The 16976-nt window shown below is 36.3% G+C and overlaps 1 protein-coding gene across 1 annotated transcript in view; it reads right to left on the bottom strand.

Annotated features, from left to right (window-relative positions):
- The window catches only part of GABBR2 (gamma-aminobutyric acid type B receptor subunit 2), a 477500-nt gene that overhangs the window by 193622 nt on the left and 266902 nt on the right, over positions 1 to 16976 (bottom strand). Inside the window, exon 8 of the mRNA XM_064506758.1 lies at positions 9576 to 9636. Coding sequence (XP_064362828.1) covers positions 9576 to 9636 — 61 coding nt within the window. The remainder of the gene's footprint in view (positions 1 to 9575; positions 9637 to 16976) is intronic.

The following is a 16976-nucleotide window of genomic DNA, read 5'->3' as shown; positions in this document are numbered from 1 at the left end:
GCTCATTTTCTATTACCATGTTTACAGAATCAGTCTTTTTTAATTTCTGTACTAGATCCCAGTGATGATATGTTGAAACGGATTGTTTTTGTGGAAACTAAAATGTCAGCTTAGTGAACAAAGTGCCAATACAGTGATTGTATGATTAGCTATGACTTGAAATTAAATTACCACTTATTATGACAGAACAAAACCATCAGGTTGCAAAGAGGAGGACTAGTAAATTTTAAGAGCAATTGAGTCTTTTTGTGACCTTTACAAGAAGTTAATCTCTGGATTAATACTGGTACTATGCTCTCAAAGATTCAATATCAGTGTTTGCATGAATTCGGCAGCACACAGTTTACAACTATCTCTGATTACCTACACAGCAAACAAATCTACCTTCTTTTTTTTTTAAGGGTTTCTTGTTCATCTTCTTTATCTATGCTAGGTTACAGTTGTCTGTGTTTTCTCATAATACTGTGATATTATCACCTACCATCCCAGAACTAGTTCACTGAAGGAAAATTTTATCAAACATCCTTTGTTATAAAATTCCATTAACTTAGAGAACCTGTCAGGCATTCTAACCTTATCTCAGTATCTACAGCCTGCAGCTGCACAAACCTTTACATGCTGGCACGTTGTGTTATATTATTAAACCATATTTTGTTTTTATTTATTCATATGGTATAATGTCAAGAAATTAATCTATGTCCTTTTAGTGACCTACATAAATTTCATTTTCTTCTCTTTCATTCATTAAGAATTGCAGTTGTTTTATCTGATGATTTTGTGTCTGTTGGGGAAATATTTGAACTACAGCTTAGGGACAGTATCATTCCAGTAGACTACATTCTCTATTAATTACCTCAACTAAAATATTTTTCCATAAAGTGTATCAGAATTTCATGGATTTTTCATAAGGCTCCTGGGTTTTTTTATCCTCTGTAGAAATTGTGTTACAACTTCTTCCAGAAAAAATGCATCTCTCCAAGATGCCAAAGGCACAGAATTGTTAGCATGCAGCTCTTTGGAGAGGAGCTGTTCAGGGTGATTCTACAGCCTGTGGGAATTTGTCACTCTTCAAAAGACTGAGAAGACTGGATGATGAGAAAGTGGGACATCATTAGACATCACCTAAAATGAAACTTCTAAAAAAGTGAACTCGAGCATAGGTAGAATTCTGAATATCAATTGCAAAAAAAGAATGTTTATTAAGTTATAACAAAAACAAGAGAGCTCTGAGGGAAACAGTCTACAATTCTTTCAGATCTTTGTTGCATGCCATTTTGTTAGTGGGGAAATAATTTGTGGTAGCTATATGGAGCTTTATAGACATTAATTATTGTAAAATTATTACCATTGCTTTCCATTTTTTTTTCTTTGCTGATGCTTTTGAAATTTAGTCTTTTTCTTTGGTGTTTAAGAGAGTCTTATCGTTTTTGTACAAAATAGTAACAGAGTCTTATTAGTTGCTATAAAACACTTTGCACCTCAGAGTATATTGGATGTCCTGAAGTGGAATCCTATAAAATACACAGCAATTTCTTTAATGTCTGAGCTTGTTACAGTGAATTAATTATTTGCATAACCCAAAGTATCTGTCAAGAGACTGAGTGCTCTACAAAACATTACACAGGCACACACACAAACATAAACAGATCTCCCTTGCTTCTCACAGAGACCTACCTCTCATGCCTGGGGGAAAAGAATTAATCCAGTTCTTTCCAGCTACGCTGTGTTGCTTACTATAACTTTGGGTGCCACAAAAATACCCAGCTAGTCTTACACTAGCTAGTTTGAATGCTGATAGCTGCAAAGCTGTGTTATCCAAGAGCCTATCTCCCAAATGAAAGGATAACTATCAAAATGTTTATTTTGGTCCTTGGTGGTTTTCCAGCTTATATTCTTTCTGTGTTATTTTTATTACACTGCTAACAGTACCCAAATTTGCTAGTTTAAAGCTAACTTGGATAAGACAAAATAAGCTGCTGTGACAACTGACAGACATAGGCATACCCTTTTCACTATGTTCTCCCTGGCCTCGGAATAGATATTCACACACTATGACTTGTTCCAAATTAGTCATCCCCTAACTCTACATACTTAATGCTTTTACTCTTTCCTTATAAGAAATGCCCGAGCCTCAATACAGTACTCCATGTCTACATAAAAAATAGCTATATTTCAATAGAACAGTATACCAGAGGAACAACTGGCTCAGAGGTAAAAGAATGTCAGTAATAGGTATGGCAGAAAAGGAGAAATTGAACAGTAATTGTATGCCCAAGAAAATCTATTTCTTGCATTGGTGATTTCAGAAATGGACCCAGAAAAAGCATCAGAATAGCGATCTGCTTCCACAACACAGTAGAAGTTGGTACTAATTAACTAATAGCGTGTAGGATGAGACTTTGAAGTTATTGTGGATAATTCTTTGAAAGCACATCAGTACTATGCTCACAGGTGATCAAACAGGCAAACAGAGCTGAAGGTGGTAAAACAGAATATTGGGAAAGCAGTTATAAATAATGTGGAAAGATCATCCAGTAATTCAACGTAGTGTGATAGGCCCTTAACTTGAATACTACTTGTGACTCTTATTGTGCTATCTCAGAAAGGGTATAACAGTATCAGAAGAGAAGGAGATTATTAGAATTATAGAACAGCTTTTACATGAAGAAAAACTAAATGGATGACTAGGGCTCTCCCATCTAGAAAAGAGTCTTTGATAAGAAATGTTCATAAAACATGAATGATGTGAGCAAAGTGAATAAGGCAATTATTCACCGCTTCTCTCATTACAAGAACAAGGGTATGCCCAAAGAAATCATGAGGTAGTTGGTTTAAAAACAGATGTAAGGGATTTAGTTATTCAATGCATAATCATTTTGTGAAACTCATTGTCACAGGATGTGTTGAAGGGTAAACATATAAATGCATTCATGAAAGATTTGAAAAATTGATAGAGGATAAGTTATTATGACATAACTGTTAAATATGGTGGCCCAAAGACAATTTCCAGCTCAAAAAGTCAAGAAAACATTGGCCTTTGGGAACTGAGAGGGTAAAACAAAGAAGAACCCATTTGATGTATGCCTATTCTTATACACATACCCATACCTGACATATATCACATCATCTCCTCCTGAGCACCATCAAGAACAGGATATTGAGCTAAGCAGAACTTTTCAGCTGCCTCAATATTGCAATTTTTTGTGGACTGCAAATATAAATATTTATAGTTAGATCCAAATAGAGGAACAGATGTTATAACATTAAGCAGAGAAACACGAAAATGTTTGCACTCCAGATTCCACTGCTTGGTATATAAAAATGGGAAAAGTTTCACTTTTATATTTGGAGGTGACAGGGGCTTAATTGTCTATCTTTATAGATTTCTTAATGATCAGGGTTTTTTTAATGTGCATGCACATGTGTGTGTTGTGATACTCCCCTTTCTCTCAAGAGCTGAGCAGGAGTCACTCCTTTAAAATATACAAGCAGAAGAAGAGAAGGTGAAGCGTTCCCCTTTCATATAGTAGCTATTTACATAAAAATGGTTCAAAGAGTCATCATAAACCCAGAATTTCCCAGGTATAATTTAGTTCCTGCCTGATGGGAAATGAAATTTTCACTTCTTTCCGTTTATGACCAAGCTATACTGTCCTTCACACAAATGACCCAACCACCAAGCTAAACCTTCATGCTTATCCTATGTCTCTCACTAGAAATGATTCAAAAAAATACAACAAAATGTTATTAGCAGCATACAGTGGATGATTACTTGCAACTAGAGCATCAGACTGGCATAACACACTGCTTAGGAGCAATAACTCAAAATTAAATAGAGTAGGTCTAACAAGGACCTCAAGACATAAAAGTCATCTCAGGGCACAATGAACACACCTATGGCACTTCAGAGGTCTGTTTAACTTGTTCTTTAAAACTTCCAAAGGTAGCAATTTTATGGTCCTTCCAGTGCTTAACTAAGTTTTTAATTAGAAAATTCTTCCTAATATCTGGCTTAAATCTCCACTGCTACAATTTAAATCCATAATTTCTCAGCCAGCTAATCAAGGGAGAGAAAGCATTTTTTTTCCTTCTTTCTGGCAGCAACTATTATGTATTTCAGCTATCATGTCTTCCCAAAGCAGCCTAGATCTTTTGCTCTTCCTAGTGGTTTTAGTCTTCTATCCTCCTTAGACTTTTTTCTTAAATCAACACTGGACACAGTAGTTAGCCTTTTTGGCATTAGGTAGATAAAAAGGACACTCTTATTTATATAACCCAGTACATAATTTGCCTTTTTTTTATGTCTGCATGGCTTTGTTTATTCATGTTCAGTTTGTGACCCACTGCAACGCCTAGTTTCTGTTATATGTAACTATGGCCTGGTAAATTGTTCCCATTTGGTATCTATGTAGTTGACTATTCCCAGTGTAGCATCATGCATTTGTCCTAAATAAACTGCTTTCTGTTTTTTCCTGATTACTTCTCCAATTTGTCAAGATCCTTTTAGTCCTTGTCTAGTCCCTCTTGTGCTTGCTGTCCCCTAGGGACCACTGAACACTCTAGCTCGTCTTTCTCATCAGTAATATTTAGGGACTCCAGATTTAAGGCATGTCCTTTAGGACTCCACATGGTACATCCCTCCACTTTAGGAGGGTATTCTTTTTATGAAAATGGCATTCTAAACCAGTTTTGTGGCCATCTTGTATTTTTGTATAGACTATACTTCTCTAGATTGCTTAAGAAAATACAATTGCCAACAAGAGGCAAGTGGCACTCCATAGAGGCAGTTACCAAGATGTAATGCCTAGAATATTTGTGTTCTAAATGATAAGCTATAAGACAGGGTAACACCAATGGTTTTCTGTATACCACAGTTCAGATTATTAAGATAAACTGGTATTGAAACATGTAATAGCAGGTAGAAGAGAAAACTGTATTATGTAGGGGGATTTCAGTCTGGAGGGACCTATTAAAGGTTCCACATTGTCACCACTAACTGTCTTGCAGTTGAACAAACATTGATTCTGTGTGTGCGTGCACACTAGAAAATTGCTACAAGGTACCATAGGTACTGTTTAGTACACTTTATTCTTCCAGGATAAATTGATCACTTAAGCTAAAACATGAGCAGTCACTAAGATATGAATGGCTACAATCTAACCATACTACTTCTTATATGCAGATAAAAATGGAGTTCATAGAGAATACAAAAACCTTCACCAAACAAACATTTTAATGATTGCAAAATCAAGCACTGAATAGACAGGAATTGTCAGAAGTAAGCTTTCCCTCTTCTTTAATTCGTTCCCCTTTTTGCATGCAAAATGATAGTCTTCAATGATAGTTATCCTTCCCAGAAGAATCCTGCTATGTTCACTGCCCAGGATAAACAGTACTCAATTTGTTTTACATCTTTATTGTTCATTACATGATATTAGCAATTATTTATTGTTTACTATTCAAATTATGCTCAGCAAATAGAACACTATTTCTATATTTACTTTTCCCTAAAGTTCATATCTAACTATTAAAAAGGTATTTAATCCTTGAAAAAAATTAACAGAAGGAGATTCCTGGATTCTAGTGTGCCTTGTCTTTGACTGTAGGATAGACATTTATTCATTTGTTCCTGTTGATTAAACTCAGGAAAGAACGTCTGGGGCTTTTACCGCATAAACTCATTGATGCCTTTTCTAAGAAAGCTAATGGTGCTAGACTTGACAAAACATGTTCTCGTTCCTGAGATCCCAGTTCTCAACCCAGAACAACCTTCAAAACTAACAAACTTCATATTATATGACCTGGTTATTTGAGTTGAAGTTTAAACGGTTCTACCTTTTCTTCCCAAAAGGACACAGCAAGTGACCACTCTCTCTTCAAGGGTTCTCAGATCTGCAGTACTGCAAACTTTTGCTCTTACCCACAAGAACCACGATTTATGTACATTTCAATATTATTTAGAATTCAGCTTTACTTCTCCATTTTAATTTCTTGTAGCATAAGTCTTTTAGATTTTCTCTGATGTATGGCAGAAATAGGAATCTGACTGAAAGCAAGGTACCTTTTAGGCTCCAGTTAGATTAATCAGATTTGATTTGCCAAAGTGAAACACTTTGCAGAATGGGTATGCATCTGTTCCTGCAGCCTCCTGTACCACAGCAATCTACAGGCCTGGTTTTATCGCTGTCCTCCCTGCTCCTTGATATGCCCACAGCAACAGTTGCCAGGATCATATTTCAGTTCTCACTCATCAAAAGATTTTGGCCATCTACAGAGTTAACAATTTAATAGTACCTTTAATATACCCTTCAATTACACCAGGGAGGAACTTCATTCAGAAAGGTGCCAACTTCAAACATGGAAATTTGAGCTAGACCGAGAGGCTGTCTTTTATTTTCCCACAAGGTAGGGGAATAAAATGCTGTTACATGTGCTTTGTAGCCTCCACTGCACACTAAAACATTTCTAGATGGGATTTGTGATCTATAAAGCACTAAATCTGGTTACAGTCATCTCTCGCACCATCTGTTCTGACCACTTCAAAACTAACAGGCTGCACAGAAGTTGAAAAGAGGACAAGTTCGGGAAAAAACTATATCTACCTTCAAAATCATACCAGATATTCAAAATTTCATCACAGCATGTCAGGCCTATCGCACTTATCTTCTGAACCCTCACAGGATGGTTTTGCCTTGCCTCTGGCAGACATGGTTGCTTACTTCTTCCATAACCAAAAATATTTACAGACAGTCTCATTAACACAAAAGTTTCCAGCAATGATTTTGTATTAAGGAGACCATACCATTTTTTCTTTTCAACAGGTTGTCAAACAGTTTGCAACAAAGCTTTTCTTTTCGCAAGGAAACATCCTAAATTATTCCAGCAAGATTCAGTTTGAACCTAGAAGAAATGTCTTACTGCTCACCTTCTCATTTTCATACCAGTCTGTCTTTTTAGTTCTCGTTAAAGTTGCCAGGAACAGTCTGCCTGATTTTGTAGGAAACAAAATCTAGTCCCTGAGTCCGCCACAGAGCAACAACTGATTTTCTATCCTGGCAAATGAGGAACAGTATTTGTGGTCAAGGAATCCCTCTTCTGATCTGTAATTATCAATTTACCTGTTTTATTTTTCTGCATTGACTTTGTGCGGATTGTGTGTTTTCATTAAAGTCATTAATAAAAATATAAACCAGCATAGGTGAAGAAATGACTGCTGAGGTATAGAGCACTCAGGACTGATGATTCCCAATTATTATACTCAGATAATAGTTTACTAATGCATTTAATATATGCTACACATAATTAAAATTAATCTCAGAATCATTTATGAGACATATTCAGTGAAGTCTGTTTTTCTAGAAGTTATATTAAATTGCATTATATTTCAAAAAATGTTTAATGAATGAGTTTTTATTTGCCTCAAGATTGATAGCAGCTAACAGAGCTATAATTACTAAGGCCAATTAACCATTTTAAGTACTGGACTTAATTAACTTCTTTCCATTCTTTGGAACCTCCCTAATACTACAAGATTTATTAAAAATTAATGTGAGTTTTTCAGAAAGCTTCCTAGCCAACATTTTAAAGAATTATTTTGGACAATTTAGTAATTTCTACAGCTATGCCACAGGTATTGAAAGACAAAAGCCTTATTTAAAAACAATAACAATGAAAGAACAGGAAAAAATCCATTAATAGCTGGAATGTCATTTGTAGTAAAAAGGTGATTACTTTCACCTATGTTGTTACACTGTTCCTTATTTCAACCTCTTATACATTTTTGTATACTCATTTCATTTCTGGAGTTAATAAGGACAAAACATAAGAACAGACTTCAGCTGCGTTGATAGACTATTGCTTGCTTGAGAGATAATCCAGCCCTTCTCTTGCATTTCTGCATACGATGCCTGGGTTATAATGAAAACAAGTAGGCTTTTTCCTGTGGGTTAATGGGAAACATTTGGTTGATCATCAAAACCCCAGGTAGGGGTCTGCATCAGTTCTGAAACAGCCATCATGTAACTGGGCAGCTGTCTTATTGATCAAACAGTATTTGAATTCATCATAAAACCACTTGGTGTTAAATAGCATCTGTTATGAAATTGGAAAACATTATAAAGAAACCCTAATTTAAATGTCTATACATAAAAGTCTACATGAAATTAGCTATCGAGGACAAGGCCTTCAATTGCTCCTCCAGATTAGTTCGGAAGACACGTCTCACCTCCCCATGATCCACAATCACATTCTTAATACACAGAGGGAATCCGCCAAACTTTCTCTCCTCAGATACACTAGCAAGGTACAGCTGCCTTAGGCGTGATGCATACAGGCCCCTTCAGACTTTTGAAGGAATAAGCACCCCTTGTAACCCCTGTACAATGTTTTCTCATGTTTCTTTCTTTTGTATATAAACATTGCTACTACAAAAATGGGGGGGGGGGAGGGAAGCAATCAGAATTTATCACTAGCATTGAGCAAGAAATTCTAAATTATATTATCATCAGATGACATTTGCAAAGCTTTAGTGGGTAGAAATGCTTCAGGGGACCTGAGTTAATAGCATCAGTTATAGATGTGTAGGCAAGAGTAATCCTAAAGACTGCTACAGTAGAATAGACTGAGTAACAGATCCCCTCAAGTGCATGGCTGTTCAGCAGATAAGTTCTGCTTAAAGGGTGAGCCTTTGCAAATTGGTCAGCAGGATTATATTTTAAGAGATCTCCAGAACGAAAGAGAGCAAGTTTCTTTCCTTTGCACTGTCTGGAAAGGATTTGTGACCTCTCTCTTGCAAATGGACCCATTTCCATTTTTCTCCTCAGTATCAATTTATGAACAAAACTATTAAATTTTATTGTATTTTATAAACTGTAGAAACAACTCTGACATGTCTTCCATGAATCACTGTTTCTGCAGAACCCTCTCATAAGCAGACGCCTAGTCCGCAGTTGCAAAGAGCCCTTCACAATCCCTGTGGCTGAGAAGGCGGCCAGGATTTGTTGTCTTCGCTGCCAAGAGAACTACCTGCATGAGCAACTCAAATTGAAAGGATCCAAGAAACATGGCAAGTCACATAGCAGGAGTGTGTTGCATTCTACAGATGGGGCTCAGCAGTTTGCGCCCTCTATGTGCTGAGAGACTGACTTCTGAAGCAGCTTTCACAAGCAGTCGCAGAATGTCAGAAGTAAGCCTTCAGAGAACACAAACACTGATGTGAAACAGCTTAATAGAGGAAAAAAAATTTTTAAATTCCCCACCAGATTCAGTTTTCAGAAACATCTGTGTTGAAGCGTGGATGCTTAGGCTGAATAGTACAGTTTTTCCAACAGCTGTGGAAAAACAGCTTCTGTAAATATGTGGATTTTCTTTTAGGAAAATTTCTGGAAGTATCTATTTGGCTGTACTCAGAACATGCACAATTCAAAAACCAGTATTTGAAACAGATAACAAAACTAATATTTTTTCTAAGTATGCTGCTGCATTTGTTACCTAATGTTCTGAAACAAATGCAACCAATACACAAGTATGCAATTGTGTATATAATTGTAAAGAAAACTGAAGTGTTAATATCCTACCTTGGAACTGTGTAAATTTGATGGTTCCCATCCTCTCTCCATTTCTGAAAACAACTTGACCCTAAATAAAATAAGTAAATACCTTTAACACTTTATAAATCTCTCATAATATAATTTCATTAGAACTGCAATTATATTCCATTCAGTACTCAAATTATACAATCAAGGTTTAAACATTTAAGATAGTATATGCAACCCAGATTAAAGTAACCCATGTTATCACCCACTTTTCAAGGATGGAAACAGAGGTATGAAAGAGTCAGTAACTTGCACGATCTCAGGCAATGAATGATATGCAAACAATTGATTCTCACCATATGACTGTTCTTATCTAGGATACATAATAGCTATGAAAGATCATGCAAGTAAATGTTTCTCCTGAAAAAATCTATTCATACCAATGATTATGGATGCCAGTAGCTTTTGTGCCTTGATTTTGCATTACATCAACATAGATGTCTTGGTATTCTTCTTAAATCTAATGCCTTTCAATCAATACTACCCTTCATTGTGCCATACTTTGTTACTCTTCAACCTAATGGTAACATAATGCTGAAGCCTCCTCACATGTCCCTAGCAAAATATTCCCATCTTTCAGGGGTCACTTAAAATCTGAAAATGTCTTTTTACTTTTTTTCCCTGACTCAGCAATTTCACACTGAACCCCTTATGTTTAGAGTGAATGTTAGGAGTTTTGCATTCATTTATGCTAAGAAGTATTTTCTATATTTTGAACTTGCAGTGGAGTGTTGAGCAGTGCGCATATAGATCACTATTTTACTGAATCCACATTTTGATTATCATAATCATATCCATTAATCTTTGTTTTAGCAGACATCAGGATAAGAGAAACCAAATAAATATGTAAGGCTACAATACATTTCTCTGTGCAAGCCACTCCTTTTTTGAGTAATCCCTTCTGGGCACTAAGGATCGAAAACAGCCATCTTCTGTTTAGGGAAGAATGCAGAAGAGAACCTTAACTTTTACACTCTGTAAAATCCTACCTTAAATAAATGGATGGTATTATTGTACATATATGCTCCTAATGGGAATTCTGAACTCCAAAAGGGACCACCTGAACTGCCAAATTCGTGTCTCTGCAAGGAGCCATACAGCAGGTATGTAGTGCAGTTGGGGCTACAGACCATTCACCCCATGTTTCCTGCAAGCCACAGAGCACTTCCCTTCAAATAACAGAAGATGACACCCTTCAATAAGTGTAAGATATCTAGTGCTGAGGATTAAGACACAAAATCCCAGTCTGTGACAAAAAGAGGAAGAGAAATGAATAGCATAAATTCTGGCAGCAGTTACGCAAGTGCACAGGAACTGCTCCTCCTGAAAACTAATTTTGAAAGAAGTCTGACCCAGTGAGTGGTAACACAGCTCCAGGAGAGAACATAAAACGTTAGCAGGCAGATTAGGTGCCCATCTTAATAGCCCTCATCCAGATCCCCCTTAGTGTGAAGAAGTAATATGTAATATCCCTTGATGTTTTTTTAACATAATCATAACGCACTTGGCTACTAGGTTTAGGTAAAAAATAATACAGAATATTAAAAATGACTTGTAAAGATTCTACATAAGTATTACTTGTTGTAGATATAAATCTATGGTCAATCAACTATTGAATCTTGTTAAACTTTTAGGTTTTGTGACCTCCCGTAACAGAGAATTCTAAAGTATTATTTTGCTCTGTGTGGAAAAGTCCTTTTTGATTTCATATTAAATTTACTGCCTTTTAGTTTAACTCTGTCTCCTCTTATTCTTTTGTAACAAGGTAATAGGATTGTAAGTTGTAGTCTACTACTATTTACAGATAAACAGATGCAGCAAGAATCACATCTATTATGACAGTCATCTGTGATTGCCATCTATTAATGATAGTATAATATCCTTGCTCATGGATTTTTCCAGATTCCACGTAAACTGGTTTGCAATATTATCGTTTGTCCTTGTAATATCACCCATATATTCATCATTAGGATAGAAACATACCATATGCATCTGCTGATTAGATGTGAATACATTCTCATTGAGGTGTTATGACTCTATCAATTGAAAATAAATCAAATCTGAATGTTCTGAATAAATATAAAAATTGGGATAAATTATGTATGAGCAATAACAGTGATATATGAGTGTTATACATTTAGAAGTATTTGTTTTTAACAAGTTCCATTTGATAAGATTTGTCACTTATACTGATCAAAGCAGTAAAAAAAATATGCATGATGGTGATGAAAGATTTATGGAATAAATCATGTGCAAATGTGCTTGTTATCTACAAAATTATTCAAACAGAATTTTACTTTCAGAAAGCTCACTGAATAATGCTAACAAGTCAAATAGGTTATTAAAAAGAATAACAATTTCTGAATACTATTTATTAGTATTGACACTGCCTTGGGTATTGTTCATAAAGCACAGAGTTTACAAATGTTACATACTGAAATACAGATACCAAAAGGATAAAAATCAATTTTGAGAAATTGAATTTTGCTATTTATTTTGTGTGTAATCCAACCAATACATTTATTTTAAAGTTAAAATCAACAGTAAACGTATCAGTAAGTCCCAAAGCAGAAATTCCTAGTACAATACCTGAAAATGACAGCACATATTTATAACCCTGGCATCAAAACTGCAACCGCAGCTGCAGTTACTGCTTAGTTCTTTGCTTCTCAGGAACATGCTGCTTCATAATTACATGTGACAGATAGATACAACATAAACCTTAAACCCCTCAAGACTCTAAAATTTTAATGTGCTGGGCAAGAGAACACTCCTAGATTTTTACTAGGGCTTTAGGTAGCCCCAGCAAATACTGAAATACTGTCCCTGCTCCAGTATTCGGTTCTGGCAACATGGAAAGAAAAGGTAGTTTTCACAGAAACTGAGAAATTACATAAAAACTGATGCTTTCATTTCACTTTTACAAACATTAACTTAAAAAAAACAATAGAAAGGAAATTAATGAGATATCCATTACTCAGTGCTTTGGTCACCATTTCATGAAAGTAAGGCAATTACATTTTGGGTAAAAAAATGTAATAAACATACATAATACATGCTGCGATATGTTATTTTAGATACTGATAGCAATGATATTAAGAAGTAAACCTGTGTTTCAGAGATCTGTTCTGTATAAGTAACATGCTCAGTTATGGCATGAGAGATGATTTGTAATGTAACAATTCCCTATGGTCCATGCCAAGTCATATCTTTGCAGTCAAGGTAATATATTGTAAGATTTAGCGAGAGAGTTATATTCTTCAGTCTTGAGATTCACAAATTGCTAAAAGTATTTTTTCCTTTATCTAAAGTAGCAGATGTTTGCATACTAAACATTCATAATACACACATTAAGTTCTGACATTACAAAAGCAAGTTTTAGTACAGCTTCCTCTTTTAATTTTATCTGGACACATACTCCAGTAAACATGCTAGCACAGACTACAGCAATGCCTGGTGGTACAGCCCACCCACCATAAGATCTAGAGTTTATGAAATCCATGTGACTATAACAGAAAAAGTCCTCTTTTACCTTTTTACCTTCTGTTTTGTTGACATTGTGTGGGTATATTTAGATGCTTACTGGGAAAAGATCAGTGATTGTAAGGATAAGAAGTATATATTTTTAAGAAGAGTAGTAGAAATAATGGAAATACCGACTTCTTCGGAACACAGATTCTCAGTGCTCAAACAGTATTTCCCAGTAAAATAATTATTTTACTTCAGAAGATGCAAAATATGATCCGTCTCCTTAATAAACAAATTTAAGTCAGCTACACAACTAAATTCCATTCAGTTAGATCAAATCACATATTTTACTGTACTTAAAACAGTCAATCAGCAAAAGCTTTCCTCTCCATTACACATAGACCATACCGATGGAGAGCAATAGCAACCACAGTGCTATCAGAGTGCCTCATTTATTTTCTTCAAGCTACAGATTTTTTTATTTATTTTAAAGTAATTTTCTTCACCAAATGCATGAGTGATAATGCTAAAGTAAGTAACAATTCTACAACTGATCTGTCCAACTCTGACCTTTGGACAAACACCTTCATTCAGCAATTATCCTCAAAAATCTGATGGGAGGGAAACAGGAGTCATGTGGTTTGGAGTCCCAATTCATGAGGGTGTGATAGGAGAGTATGGAAGAGAAGGTGAATGAGCCTGGTCTGCCACAGACTGGTACCCAGAGCTGTTGCTGCCAGTAAGCACAGGTACTGCTGCAGGCAGTAACCCAGTAAAATGTTTGTGATCCTTTGCAGCTGCATAACTCACAATGCAGCTTTGCATGAGCATACCTTATGCAATTTTCTTAAGTGTATAGGCATCCTGAAAGGGAAAGCTATAGGGCTATACATTGCAAGTTCGAGGGACTGAACAACTGAAATGTATTTCACTATAGTCAAAAGCCATACTTTAAGGGTTTTGGATTTTTAAATACTTCTGCTAGCACAGCTGCTTTTCCTGTAATTGTCTGGCTTTTTTTCCCCCAAAAGCTGCAATGTTTTACTATCCTTTTCAAATGATGAAAAGCAGAACTGGACAAAACATTTCAGTGGTAGCAGTCTTACAATTGCCACATTAAAAAAAAAAAAAATCTTCCTATTTCTTCTGCATATTGCCTTCTCCTATGAGAACCCTTTTTATAAGCCTAACATTGTTTTTGTCCTACTCATGTATACTTTGTCATACAGCATAATCTCATTTCATCTCATTACTCAAAAAACTAGCCTCTCCCCTCCCTGGATATACAATCTTAACCTTTTTTAAGCCATAAATCCTTTATCTGCAGCCAAACTAAGAAGTCCACAAAAATCATCCACTCATGGAATCATAAAATGTTAGCCCAACTCATAAAATATTAGCCCAACATCAACTTTGTTTTAGACACATGAGACTTCTCCTGCCTTTATAATATTGTTAGTCAACCCTCCACCCTTGGCTGCAGCTATTTAATAGTCTTTACTTTTTCCTGGTTGATAAAAAGTAGTTATCTTTGCTATATTATGAACATATTAGACTTCTCTCTACCTATGGAGCCCTAATATTTATTAGAAGCTTCTTTTCATTATAAATGATGGTTTAGTATTCTACTCCACACATAGGCCCATGCTACTGTGAAAAATATTTTGTTCCTCATGCACCTAAATCCCCAGGCAAAACATTTTTTCATTCATGGCTTTACCTTCCCTTATCAGTCAATAAAAGTAGAGTTCAAAACATACTTAACTACTTCCTCAATCAGGGTCAGGTCTGAACTTTGACCATCATTTCATTTACTCTATATCTATTTCTGCAAAGTGTCTCAAATAAATAACTTTTATTTCCATGATTTACTATGATCAGTACCATACCTACAAAAATGTCTGCTTTAGTCCATGCTTGCATGCTTCTCTATCAGTCTTCCCCCTAAAGACACTCAACACTTTTTTGTTTATCCAAATTTTTATTACTTACCCAGCTTACACTTGGTATCTCACTGTTGATTTGAATCACTTCATAATCATATATTTACAGAGGGTTACTCTGCCCTCTAGCCAGTTCATCTTCCAGTAGATCAGTGTCCTATTCCCAGTGGCATTCCTTCAAATGCCCAAGCCTGTATAGCTAAACCTGTTTCAAAAGCAGTTGTTGACATGCTTTTCCAAAATAAACTAACTCATTCACTTTTGAGGTTCCTCAACTAGATACTTAATATGAAGTAGATCATTTAAACAAATGAGTATAGAAGGACCTGGAAGACAACAGAATCACTAAGGCAATTGAGGTTATATTTTTTACTTACAACAAAATGCATTATTCTCAAAGAATATAGAGTACTGGTAGCCCTGTAATTAAAACTGTCCCTTTAAGCTCAGTGACATCTGCTGAGACAAAAGGAGTTCTTCTAATCCAGTAGAGTCCTTATTGGCTAAGTTCAATAAAAGTAGTAGTGAAAGAGGCATTTAGGGTGAAGCTTCACATGACAGCAAACCTCAGAGCTTGCTGACACCAAAAGGGCAAGTCCTACCTTCCCCTAGCTGCCCAGTCCTACAACTTTCTGGTGGTAGCTCTGGCACTCATCATGCCCCTGGGTGAGATGCTGTGGCCTATGAATTAATTAAGTGAAATTCCTTTTTGGGGGGCAGGAGGAGGGGGATGCAAGACAGGGATTATTTTCCAGTGCCAAAATCAGAGCCAGCACAGCAAATCAGGGGAAGGACACGGATGGGAGGAGGAAGAGATAAGAGGAAGGGAGTTGGGCTATCTCCTTAGTCCCAGCTCCTTTCAGAAGCCTTTCAGTGTAAGCAGGCAATCCACACAGCCCCCTTCTCCTGTGTTACATACTCTACCATAGATTTAGCCAGTCAGCACCCCTTCCCTGTAGACACACCTTTCCTGCCATGCACAAAACAACCAGCTGGAACTCAATGGATCTTGACTTCTAAATGTCTAGGTGATGAAGAGCTAAACACTGTAATTCATAACCTCTTCCATCCTCCAGACATCACATTTAAGACAACAGGATTTATAGTAAAAGGGAATATCTTTTAGTCTATCAAGTGATATAGTTAGAAATAACCCAACAAGCTTTTAGCTATGCAAGTACAACTTCACTTATGAAACAAAGCAGCAAACTTCCAGCTAAGGGCAGCTTGTGAACAACTGCTCCAGTTTTGACCTAGCTATATCACTCAGCTTGACAGCCTAAGACAAAGGGGTCCTTAGGCACAGGTGGAGAAGTGGATACTAGGGAGGCAGTGATAAAGCTGTCACCTCCTATGGAGCAAAGAGGTAGCTGTCACCTTTGGAAAGTGATGGGTGAACAGAAGACAAAGGGTGAGGAAAATTATAATGCTCCATAAAATCAACACCTCTCCTGAGACCATAATTTTATATCCTTAACCCGCTGTGGACAAAATGTTTCCAGAACATTTGATTAAAGCAGATCCTGTGACTGTAGCTTTTCCAATCTTGAGGCTATTTTCAAGAGATATGTTTCTATCAAAATTTTCAAGATTGAATACTTAAATTTGAAATATTTTATGAGCCAAAGAGATCTTTTTCCTGCCTGTTTTCCTTCTTATGACATTTTCAGAAAAATTTGGGTAACTGAACACAGATGTCTGGAGAGCAGCAGTAACGGAGAAGCTTAAAGAACCGGTCTGAAGCACAGCTAAAAATTTTACCTTGGCTAACATTTTCTAAGTGAAGAAATACCATTCTACCTAAACAGAGACTGATCACAGAATCACAGAATGGTTGAGGTTGGAAGAGACCTCTGGAGATCATCTAGTCCAACCCCCCTTCTCAAGTAGGGTCACCTAGAACACATTCCGCAGGATCGTGTCCAGATGCCTTTTGAATATCTCCAAGGAGGGAGACTCCACAACCTCTCCG

This window comes from Dromaius novaehollandiae, chromosome 2 (assembly GCF_036370855.1).
Source record: "Dromaius novaehollandiae isolate bDroNov1 chromosome 2, bDroNov1.hap1, whole genome shotgun sequence".
Lineage (NCBI taxonomy): Eukaryota > Metazoa > Chordata > Aves > Casuariiformes > Dromaiidae > Dromaius > Dromaius novaehollandiae.
The sequence above is the reverse complement of the archived record's forward strand: the minus strand, read 5'-3'. Positions and strand labels throughout refer to the sequence as shown.